General features: G+C 40.8%; 1 protein-coding gene across 1 annotated transcript in view; it reads right to left on the bottom strand.

Annotated features, from left to right (window-relative positions):
* The window catches only part of BLTP1 (bridge-like lipid transfer protein family member 1), a gene marked incomplete in the record, with an annotated part of 561,636 nt that overhangs the window by 33,061 nt on the left and 515,957 nt on the right, over nucleotides 1-12,618 (bottom strand). Inside the window, 1 exon segment of the mRNA XM_073603515.1 lies at nucleotides 8,368-8,502. Coding sequence (XP_073459616.1) covers nucleotides 8,368-8,502 — 135 coding nt within the window.

Genomic DNA, 12,618 nt, shown 5'->3' with positions numbered 1-12,618 from the left:
CACACTGCTTAGACACAAAGGGAGGGACTTGAGTCCCTTTTGATGTATGATGATAAATATTCCTTGAAAAAGAACTCCAGCTTTTCCTCCCCAAAACAACAGATGCATTGTGCATGTAATTGAATCACAACGCCACTGTAAGTTTTTATATAACCACCTCCCTTTAGCTGTATACAGCAGGTTTCTTTGAAGTCACTCCTCCTCCTGGCTGAATTACTCTGACTTCCTTTTCCAGTCCTGATACTACATGTCCCATGATCCTCTGAGCCTCTTTAGTTTCAGGAGTTCTGGGAGTTTATGTGGGTGGGTCATAAATCACTTCACAGAGAGCATGGCTCTTGGAGGGTGAGATCTGAGGGGTGGGACTTTCCCTATTCACACTGGATGACATATTTAACTGGGCAGACTGAATTCTAATTGTGATCCATTTAATCTAGCTTTCAGAACAGGCTGTGTATATTGTATGAAAGGGTTTCCATCTGGAATAATGCTGTGATATGTGAGGTGGGACTTGGAAGGTTTGGACTCTTTCTGTAGGTGTGGCTGGGTGGGACCGAATGCTAATTAGGATGTATTCAATCCCACCCAATATCAGAGCTATGAAGAAGGTTACATCATTGGCAGAGTCTGAAAGACTACAAAGAGGGGTGTTATAGACTCTAGCTGCTGGAAAGAAGTGGCTGTGGAAGGGACAGAGTCCATCAGTGTCACATGATACAAATAAACCCAGAATATTAGGGGATCTGCAGACAACAGAGCAATATGGTACAGAGGTATGATCCTGTGTCCTTTACAACTAAGAAATAATATTATGAAGTCTTGTATCCAGACAGGTGTAGCTCTAGTGAAAACATTAGCACGATTACTTTTCAAGTGTGCTGAAAGAGACCCATTATTTAGAGAAATCAATAAGTTATCACAGCAAATACTTATCCCTTACCACGTGAGTCCATGGTTTTCTATTAGACAAAGGGAGCTGGAATTGCAAGCTGCTCTGATGTGTTGCCTCTTTAGATAAATTACAGTGCTCTGGAAGCCCTTTGATATGTACCGAATGCTTGTACAAAGATCCTTGTAAATAGATTGTGCAAAACATATATAAAAAAAAATTCTCTTCAAGAGTGTTTTTTTGTGAACTGATGACTGGTACACAGTGGAGACGGAAAGTATTCAGACCCCCTTACATTTTCCACTCTTTGTTATATTGCAGCCATTTGCTAAAATCATTTAAGTTCATTTTTTTTCCTCATTAATGTACACACAGCACCCCATATTGACAGAAAAACACAGAATTGTTGACATTTTTGCAGATTTATTAAAAAAGAAAAAACGAAATATCACATGATCCTAAGTATTCAGACCCTTTGCTGTGACACTCATATATTTAACTCAGGTGCTGTCCATTTCTTATGATCATCCTTGAGATTGTTCTACACCTTCATTTGAGTCCAGCTGTGTTTGATTATACTGATTGTACTTGATTAGGAAAGCCACACAACTGTCTATATAAGACCTTACAGCTCATAGTGCATGTTAGAGCAAAAGAGAATCATTGAGGTCAAATGAACTGCCTGAAGAGCTCAGAGACAGAAGGCACAGATCTGGCCAAGGTTACAAAAAAAAAAATTCTGCTGCACTTAAGGTTCCTAAAAGCACAGTGGCCTCCATAATCCTTAAATGGAAGACGTTTGGGGTGACCAGAACCCTTCCTAGAGCTGGCCATCCGGCCAAACTGAGCTATCGGGGGAGAAGAGCCTTGGTGAGAGAGGTAAAGAAGAACCCAAAGATCACTGTGGCTGAGCTCCAGAGATGCAGTCGGGAGATGGGAGAAAGTTGCAACCAACACTGCAGCCCTCCACCAGTCGGGGCTTTATGGCAGAGTGGCCCGACGGAAGCCTCTCCTCAGTGCAAGATACATGAAAGCCCGCATGGAGTTTACTAAAAAAACACCTGAAGGACTCCAAGATGGTGAGAAATAAGATTCTCTGGTCTGATGAGACCAAGATAGAACTTTTTGGCCTTAATTATAAGCGGTATGTGTGTAGAAAACCAGGCTCTGCTCATCACCTGTCCAATACAGTCCCAACAGTGATGCAATGTGGTGGCAGCATCATGCTGTGGGGGTGTTTTTCAGCTGCAGGGAAAGAACGACTGGTTGCAATCAAGGGAAAGATGAATGCGGCCAAGTACAGGGATATCCTGGACGAAAACCTTCTCCAGAGTGCTCAGGACCTCAGACTGGGCCGAAGGTTTACCTTCCAACAAGACAATGACCCTAAGCACACAGCTAAAATAACGAAGGAGTGGCTTCACAACAACTCCGTGACTGTTCTTGAATGGCTCAGCCAGAGCCCTGACTTAAACCCAATTGAGCATCTCTGGAGAGACCTAAAAATGGCTGTCCACCAATGTTTACCATCCAACCTGACAGAACTGGAGAGGATCTGCAAGGAGGAATGGCAGAGGATCCCCAAATCCAGGTGTGAAAAACTTGTTGCATCTTTCCCAAAAAGACTCATGGCTGTATTAGATCAAAAGGATGCTTCTACTAAATACCGAGCAAAGGGTCTGAATACTTAGGACCATGTGATATTTCAACAGAAGTAAAAGTGAAATGCAGCGCTAAAAATGATAACCAATGGTAAAAGGCACATCAGACATGGTGACCATTACCAATATATACATGGCTAAAACTCATGAAGCATAATACCAAAAAATTGAATATTAGACGGGATATAGTAAAGTCCCAATGTATGGCTATGAATCTGATACAAGAGAGTCCCAAACATAGGCTAAATATAAATGTTGGACTGATGTAGAAATCTTCTCTTGTATATCATGAGTTGTACGATCATGGGAAGTGAATAGATGGAATACGCTTACCAGCAGGAGTAGATTCGGATGCCGGTGACACCGAATCTAACAGGCTCTGAGATCCTTAATGGACGATGGTTGGTCCTGGAAATCCCGGATCTCGAGGGGGATCTATCCTCTATGGTCCACGTCACGACTGTCTGTTCAGAAGCCCAAGGGGGAATTCTCCGCCACAAACAAGTCTCCAGAGCATGGATGGTTCCCAAAAAGATAGATAGGACGCCAATAGTGCAGATCAAATGACATTTTTTATTGGATATAACCAATAATCAACAAACGATATAAAAACGTGATCACGTGTAAAACAATAAAATCAAGTGTAGGAAAGAGTAAGGCTCACCGACGCGTTTCGTCCACATGGACTTCAACAGGGGCCCCTGACGTGGACCATAGAGGATAGATCCCCCTCGAGATCCGGGATTTCCAGGACCAACCATTGTCCATTAAGGATCTCAGAGCCTGTTTGATTCTGTGTCACCAGCATCCGAATCTACTCCTGCTGGTAAGCGTATTCCATCTATTCACTTCCCATGATCGTACAACTCATGATATACAAGAGAAGATTTCTACATCAGTCCAACATTTATATTTAGCCTATGTTTGGGACTCTTGTGTCAGATTCATAGCCATACATTGGGACTTTACTATATCCTGTCTAATATTCAATTTTTTGGTATTATGCTTCATGTGTTTTAGCCATGTATATATTGGTAATGGTCACCATGTCTGATGTGCCTTTTACCATTGGTTATAATTTTTAGCGCTGCATTTCACTTTTACTTCTGTTTACAATATTGGTCATATTTTATGTAGCTGCTTTTCACATTGGGTTAGCGCAGTGTTATTTATATTTTCCATGTGATATTTCAGTTTTTCTTTTTTAATAAATCTGCAAAAATGTGAACAATTCTGTGTTTTTCTGTCACTATGGAGTGCTGTGTGTACATTAATGAGGAAAAAAATGAACTTAAATGATTTTAGCAAATGGCTGCAGTATAACAAAGCGTGAAAAATGTAAGGGGGTCTGAATACCTTCCGTCCCCACTGTATATAGATATATATATATATATATCTATATACATACACACACACACCAATCAGTAATAACTGGTAGGGGTTAAGTTGAAAAACATTGACACTGTTGTCCTTGAAGTTGTTGAAGGCAGAAAAAATGGGCTTCGCAGTTTGTTGGCTGCGTAGCTGCAGAGCGGTCAAGGTGTCAATGCTGACCCACATCCACAGCCAAAAGCAGCTACAATGGGCATGTGAGCAAAATCCAGGAACATTTGGGGAAGGGATCACTGCTCCAGGTGGATGTGTGGAAATTGCACTCTCCTCAAGGTGGAAGCATCAGGTGCAGGCTAAGCATATAGCAATTAGAAGAGTGAAGATCTGGACAGCCGCACTCCAATAAAAACGTCTTTATTTTGCAAAATTACAAAAGTACAAACCACAGCAGGGTACAGGATAATAAATCTGACGCGATTCACACTCTCAACAGTGCTTAGTCATAGCTATACAATCACAAAACTTTGCTACAAATATATACTGGTGCATATTAAACATGTGATCTATTGTGTAATTAATGTGTAATTAATTGAGGCTAATAAATTATTTAAATGGAATTTAGTTAATAACAAACATGTGTGGTTGAGTATAGGGGCACATATGTGTATCCAGGTGAATTAACTTAAAGTGAACCTGAAAAATGAAATAATTCATTTTATATAACTATAAGTGCTGGATGAATGTGCATGTATAGTGCTATCAAAAAAATTGTGATTATTATTGTATAATGTTACTCATTCATATACATTCAATAAATACATCGTTAAAGACATATACTGTATAAAGTGCATTCATGTAGAAAGGAAAAATATGTGTCTGTATCTATATAATAAATGTACAATGAAACACTAAATACCTAGAATGCTACCTATATGTATATAGGTGTAAATATGAGAAATATATATATAATATTGTCTATGTATAGGACCTCATGCTATTAGCAACTATTTGGCCACTATTATATTGCTATTACCCAAACTGGCATGTACTATAGCAAGTAACCGAGATATGTATCCTATGAAAAACCTAAATGAATCTGTTGATGTGATCGATCAATATGTTCAGAAACAATGTAGTAAATCAGTTAATAAGCTTGGCATCATCCTAGCATGTATTACAACGAATGACCAAAGTATGTATCCTATGAATGACATTAAATTAATCGGTCATTCAAATCGATTGATGTGTTTAGGAGCAATGTTATGATTCAAATAATAAGATCAATTTGTGTCTAAATGTAAACTGCTTACATGTACCCATGTCTATCTATCCTCAAAAGAGAAAAAAAAAAAGGGAGGAAGGTGTGGGGAAAGAAAAATGAAAAATAAAAAATAAAAACCTGAATAAACATAGGGGAACAGACTGCTTGAAAAGATGTTTGTATAACTCAAACTACATGTTGTTGACCAATGATATATGACAGTCATGCCTGGCAAATGCCGCAACCCCCCCGTGGCTTTCAGCTTCTTTATAGAAATCTATACAGGGAAATCAGTGCTTGTAACTCACCCTCACCTCCGCACCGATCACCCCCAACTGTCCCGTGTCCTCATCCATGCTCCTCCGGACCCCCTCTCTGTGCTCCTATGGTCCTCCTCCAGTTTCCCCTCCGTGTCCTCAGTGCTTCCCCAGTCCCCCTCCATGTCCTTCCTGCTCCTCCGGTCTCCCTCTAGTCCCCCTCTATCCTCCTGCGGTCCATCCAGCCCTGGATCTGTCAGGATGGAGAAATCTGTCATTTATCTGCTTCTTACTTTTCTGAATGCACAGAGTCAGTAATCACTGACTCCGTTTATTCATAATGGAGCATGGTAAACTGTGTTTACGATGCTTCAGTTTATGAATAGAGAGGAGCCTCTGTGTCCTGTCCATTCATCTTCAGTGCAGCTGAGGCTGCAGAGAAAGGGACTGGGGAAATGTGTGTCCTCCGTCCCTTTCCCTGTCTCAATGGAGAGATGTCAGGAGTCTGTTTAGACCCTTGATATCTCATCAAAGCCACCCCCCAACAGGGCTGATAAAAAAAAAAATAATAGTATAAAAAAAATTGTAATATATATTTAAAAGTTAAAATTGTAAAAAAACAAATAAAAAACATAACAAAAAAAAAAAAAAAACACTGACAACATCCACCCCCCCCCCAAAAAAAAGAAAGCATTGTAAAGAAAAAACAAAAAAAATATATAAATTGTAAAAAAAAAAAAAAAAAAATTGTTAAAAATAATAAAATTAAATTAAAAAACCACTGACACAGTCCACGTGTCATCAGTGCTGCATTTTAGTGCCACTGTCACATGACGTTAAAAAAAGTATTGGTAATCGGTATTGGCGAGTACTTGAAAAAAAGTATCGATACTTGTACTCTGTCTTAAAAAAGTGGTATCAGTGCAACCCTAGTTTGAGGAACACAATGACGAGTTTGAGGTGTTGTCTTGGCCTCTAAATTCTCCAGATCTCAATCCACTCGAGCATCTGTGGGATGTGCTGGAAAAACAAGTCTGATCCATGGAGGCCCCACCTCGCAACTTTAACCGCTAGCCGACCAGCCGCCGCAGTTATATTGCGGCAGGTTGGCACGGCTGCGCAAATTGCCATAGGTATACGTTGGCTCTTCAAGACACTATTACAGACGCGTGTCCCTGGAGCCGATGCGCATGCCCCGCGGGCGTGGTGTCCGCCAGGCACCTGCGAACACTCGTGACAGAACGAGAATGGGGGTAAACACACAAATCCCGGTTCTGTCAGGAGAGGAGACAGATCGTGTGTTCCTACTAAGTAAGACTACACGATCTGTCTCCTCCTCTAGTCACTCCCATCCCCCCACAGTTAGAACACACAGTGAGGGAACACATTTAACCCCTTGATCGCCCCCTAGTGTTAACCCCTTCCCTGCCAGTGACATTTATACAGTAATCAGTGGCTATTTTTAGCTCTGATCGCTGTATAAATGTCAATGGTCCCAAAAAAGTGTCAAAAGTGTCCAATCTGTCCGCCGCAATGTCACAATCCCGATAAAAATCGCAGATCACCGCTATTACTAGTAAGAAAAATAATAATAATAAAAATGACAAATCTAAACCTTATTTTGTAGACGCTATAACTTTTCAATATACGCTTATTGTGATTTTTTTTTACCAAAAATATGTGGAAGAATACATATCGGCCTAAACTGATTTTTTTTTTTTTTTTTTTATGGATATTTATTATAGCAAAAAGTACAAAATATTGTGTTTTTTTCAAAATTGGCGCTTTTTTTTGTTTAAAGCGCAGAAAATAAAAAACGCAGAGGTGATCAAACACCACCAAAAAAAATCTCTATTTGTGGGCAAAAAAAGGACATAAATGTTGTTTGTGTACAGCGTCTCATGACCGTGCAATTGTCAGTTAACGTAACGCAGTGCCGTATTGCAAAAAATTGTCCTGGTCAGGAAGGGGGCAAATCCTTCTGGGGCTGAAGTGGTTAAGGACTTAAAGCAGGGGTAGGCAACCTCGGCCCTCCAGCTTTGGTGAAACTACAAATCCCATCATGCCTCTGCCTCTAGGAGTCATACCTGTAATTGTCAGGGTCTTGGAATGTCTCATGGGACTTGTAGTTTCAAAACAGCTGGAGGGCCGAGGTTGCCTACCCCTGACTTAAAGGATCTGCTACTGATGGCTTGGTAACAAAAAACAATCTCCTACGCTTGGAAGTTTAGTCTATGAGTAGGTGGTGTACCCTTCAGATAAAGTATGGAATGTCAAAGGTCTTGCTGCCCTCCTCCGAACAATGGGTATTCTTAGAACTGAAACATATAGAAAGAAAAGGAGGGCGCACCGACCTTGTGCATTACCAAAGATAAAATATATTTAAAAATATAACAACAAGAGTAATACTCACAACCGAACATTATAAAAACCCTTCTCTGTGCTCCAGTAAGTGGATGTGCTTATGCATTATGAGGGAGGACCCTCTTCATCAGAGCCACAGTGGCTCTGGTGAAGAGGGTCCTCCCTCATAATCACGTAAGCCGTTTGCGATGCCATCTGGTTCGTTCTAACACCTAGTCCAGGTTGCAGGTGTCTAGAGACACGGTTCCACTTGCTGGGGCACTGATAAGCCTTTTTATAAGGTTCATTTTTGAGTATTACTCTTGTTATATTTTTTAAATAATTTTATCTTTGGTAATGCACAAGGTCGGTGCGCCCTCCTTTTCTTTCTAACTGATGGCTTGGAGTCAGACACCACAGCATACCTTCAGAGGCCTAGTGGCGTCCATGCCTTGACAGGTAAGGGCTGTTTTGGTGGCAAAAGGGGACCTACTCAATATTAGGTGGGTGGTCATAAAGTTAAGGCTGATCAGTGTACAGTATGTGCAAGTTTTACATTTTTCTTACAATTATTGAAAAAAACAATTACTAGTGGCATTAGTCATTACACAAAAGAATCCATACCTTTTTCTTTCTCTTTCAAATAGGCAGACACCAAATCATGCAAAAATATAATCAATTCAGCATCCATTGTGACACATATATGATCTGTAAACTCTGTAACAACGCTGCACTCCACCTTTGGCTTACTGTCAACATCTGTAGTGAACAAAATGACAGGTGTACATAGGTAAAAATAAAATTTCCCATTATCAACATAGTCATCCTCCTGCTAAAATATAAGATAACACTTACATTTATGAAAATTATTACTGAAGCTAAACCCTATTCCAATGCAGACACTTTTCCTGCATGTGGGTAGGCATGCTACTTAATCATATGTCCCAGGCTTCCTCTTTTCTCCTGAGAGTTTTGGGCACCCACAAATATCATTAGGTTTGAAAACAATGGGAGAGCAGTGCAGCGAGCTTCTTTTTTTAAACGCTGTAGTGCATTATGAATCCAGAAGCACTGCCAAAGGATAGCCAAAGCATATTGGAAACTGCGTGGAAAGAGCACAGGGGAGACATTAAGGGGGAGATTTATTAAAACTGGTGCACACAGAATCTGGTGTAGCTGTAAATACTTAACCAATCAGCTGCCAACTTCAGCTTGTTCAATTAAGCTGTGTCAATTAAATCTAGAAGCTGATTGGTTACTATGCACAGCTGCACCAGATTCTGTGTGCACCAATTTTAGCAAATCTCCCCCTGAGTGTCTAATATACCCCGTATGTCTCCCTAAGATAACCAATCACCTGCACTATGCTGTCATGTGGAAGACTTTAGACAGCAATAAAGTTAAAGCTGAATTCTAGGCAGATATGAAAGACACACAATCATGCCGGTCTGTATTCATTAACAATTCAGTATTTTTTTTTTTGCACTTTCTAGTTACAAAAATTGCAGCATACCAGTCCTGTAACGGCTGAATTTGTTTTCTTTTTTCAGGCTACATGAGCAAGTACTGAAACGATGTATTTAAAGTGGTTGTAAAACGTATGCATTTTTTCATTATAAACAACAAACATGTTATACTTACCTACTCTGTGCAATGGTATTGCACAGAGTTGACCCTTATCTGTTTTGTGCAATGGTATTGCACAGAGCTGCTTTTCCTCTTCTCTGAGTGCCCCCTCGGCAAGCTGTACCATAAGGGGGTATCCATGCAAGCACACTCCGGAGCAAACTTAGGGCTCCTACATTCCACTCCCACACCCCTCTCTTTAATAATCACTTACCAAAACTGCTCTCTCTACTGAACCCAAACCTCTGGGTCTCCAAGGGGATCATCAGTTTATATCATAGTTACATAGTTAGGTTAAAAAAAGTCCATCCAGTTCAACCAAAAAAATAACCCAAAAAAAACAAAAAAAACACAAAATCCCATATACACAATCCTTCATCCACAGCTGATCCAGAGGAAGGTAAAAAACCCCAGCAAAGCATGATCCAATTTGCTACAGCAGGGGAAAAAATTCCTTCCTGATCCCCCGAGAGGCAATCGGATTTTCCCTGGATCAACTTTACCTATAAATGTTAGTACACAGTTATATTGTGTACATTTAGGAAATAATCCAGGCCTTTTTTAAAGCAATCTACTGAGCTTGTCAGAACCACCTATGGAGGGAGTCTATTCCACATTTTCACAGCTCTTACTGTGAAGAAACCTTTCCATATTTGGAGATGAAATCTCTTTTCCTCCAGATGTAAAGAGTGCCCCCTTGTCATCTGTGATGACTTTAAACTAAATAACTCAACACCAAGTTCACTATATGGACCACTTATGTATTTATACATGTTGATCATACCCCCCCAATCTCCACTTCTCAAAAGAGAATTCAGTTCCTCTAATCTTTGCTCATAACCGAGTTTCTCCATGCCTCTTATCAGTTTGGTTGCCCTTCTCTGCACTTTCTCCAGTTCCCCCATATCCTTCTTGAGAACTAGTGCCCAAAAATGAACTGCATATTCCAGATGAGGTCTTACTAATGATTTGTACTGGGGCAAAATGATATCTCACTCTCTGGAGTCCATACCACTCTCAATACAAGAAAGGACTTTGGTCGCTTTGGAAACCACAGCTTAGCATTGCATGCTATTTTTAAACTTATAATCTACCAAACCCCCCAGATCCTTCTCTACTATGGATTCCCCCAGTTATACTCCCCCTAGTATGTATGATGCATGCATATTCTTAGCCCCCAAGTGCATAACTTTACATTTATCAACATTTAACCTCATTTGCCACACAGTTGCCCAATTAAGTTAGAGACATCCTGTAAGGACGTTATTCCACTGCATAGCTTGGTGTCATCTGCAAAGACAGAAATGGTACTTTTAATCCCAGACCCTATATAATTTATAAAAGTATTAAAAAGTAAGGGTCCCAACACTGAACCTTGGGGTACAGCACTGATAACCTTACACCATTCAGAGTAAGAATCATTAACCGCTACTCTCTGAATTCTGTCTTTTAGCCAGTTTTCTATCCATTTACAAACTGATATTTCCAAGCCTGTAGACGTTACCTTACACATTAGCCGTGTGTAGGGAACTGTGTCAAATGCTTTTGCAAAATTCAAGTATACCACCACAGCCACCCCTCTGTCCAAGGTTTTACTCACCTCCTCATAAAAAGAAATCAGGTTTGTTTGACAACTCCTGTCTTTCATGAATCAATGCTGTCTGATGCTTAACCGCTTGCCGCCTGCCCAATGTCATGTGACGTCGTCGGGTTTGAGCAGTGATATCTGAATGATGCCTGCAGCTACAGGCATCATTGAGATATCTTCTTTTAGAGCCAGTGATTCCCTGGACCATAAAAAGAATCGTAGCGGCTGTTTAGCTGCTTGATTGTTCTTAAAAGGGGGCGAAAGGTGACGTCACCCCCCTCCTGCTGCCCTCCAGTGCTTCTACCGACACACCCGTGAGATCGGTGAGCCAGAGAAGGGATCTGCTGGCACTGGATGCTGACAATAGAGATTTCCAGCAGGCCAGATGGTCCCTGGAGTCTCTATGGTCATTCGGAGGCCGGGCGCGATGTTATGATGTCACACCCGGCCTCTGCATTTTTAAAAATGCCACCACCTCAGCTGGGAAGGTGAGCTTTTTTAAACATTTTTTTTTTACTTTAGGCTTCCCAGCCTAGAGGTGAGACCTGGGGACTTATTGACCCCAGATCCCACTGTAAAGAGGACCTGCCACGCCATATTCCTATTACAAGGGATGTTTACATTACTTGTAATAGGAATAAAAGTGATAAAAAAAAAAAATTCAAAAGAAAGCATCAAACTAGAAAAATTAAAGTAAGATTAACAATAAAAATAAAAAATTCAAGCTCCCCTGTCCCCACGTGCTCGCTCGCAGAAGCGAACGCATACGTAAGTCATGCCTGCATATGAAAACGGTGTTCAAACCACACATTTAAGGTATTAACGTGAACGTTAGAGCGAGAGCAATAATTCTAGCACTACATCTCCTCTGTAACTCAAAACATGTAACCTGTAAAATTTTTTAAAGCGTAACCTATGGGGATTTTCAAGTACCGAAGTTTGGTGCCATTCCACGAGTGTGTGCAATTTTGGTTACTCGGCGTAACATCATCTTTCACATTATACAACAAAAATTTTTTGTTTTTTTTAAATGCATGAAACAGTTTTGTTTCCAAAAAAAAAATAAACACCTTTGAAAAATTGCTGCGCAAATACTGTGCAAGATAAAAAGTTGCAACGACTGCCATTTTATTCTCTAGGGACTCTGCTAAAAAAAAATATATAATGTTTGGGGGTTCTATGTAATTACAATTTTTAAATGTAGGAGAGAAACGTCAGAATTGGCCTGGGTAGCAAATGGTTAAAATATTTTTTTCCAGCAAGAACTCATCTATGTGGTCTTTTATTAAACTCTCCAATATCTTCCCAACTATAGAAGTTAAACTAACAGATCTATAGTTACTTGGTAAAGACTTTGTTCCCTTTTTAACCACTTGCCGACCGCCGCACGACTATATACGTCGGCAGAATGGCACGGGCAGGCAAAAGGACGTGTATGTACGTCCTTGCCTGCCCGCGGGTGGGGGGTCCGATCGGACCCCCCCCCCGGTGCCTGCGGCGGTCGGCAAATCTTCCCCGGCAATCGGAGGTGAGGGGGAGGCCATCCATTCGTGGCCCCCCCCTCGCGATCGCTCTCAGCCAATGGGATCATTTCCCTGCCTCTGTATTGTACACAGAGGCAGAGGAAATGATGTCATCTCTCCTCGGCTCGGTATTTTCCG

Source organism: Aquarana catesbeiana, linkage group LG01 (assembly GCF_042186555.1).
Source record: "Aquarana catesbeiana isolate 2022-GZ linkage group LG01, ASM4218655v1, whole genome shotgun sequence".
NCBI lineage: Eukaryota > Metazoa > Chordata > Amphibia > Anura > Ranidae > Aquarana > Aquarana catesbeiana.
The sequence above is the reverse complement of the archived record's forward strand: the minus strand, read 5'-3'. Positions and strand labels throughout refer to the sequence as shown.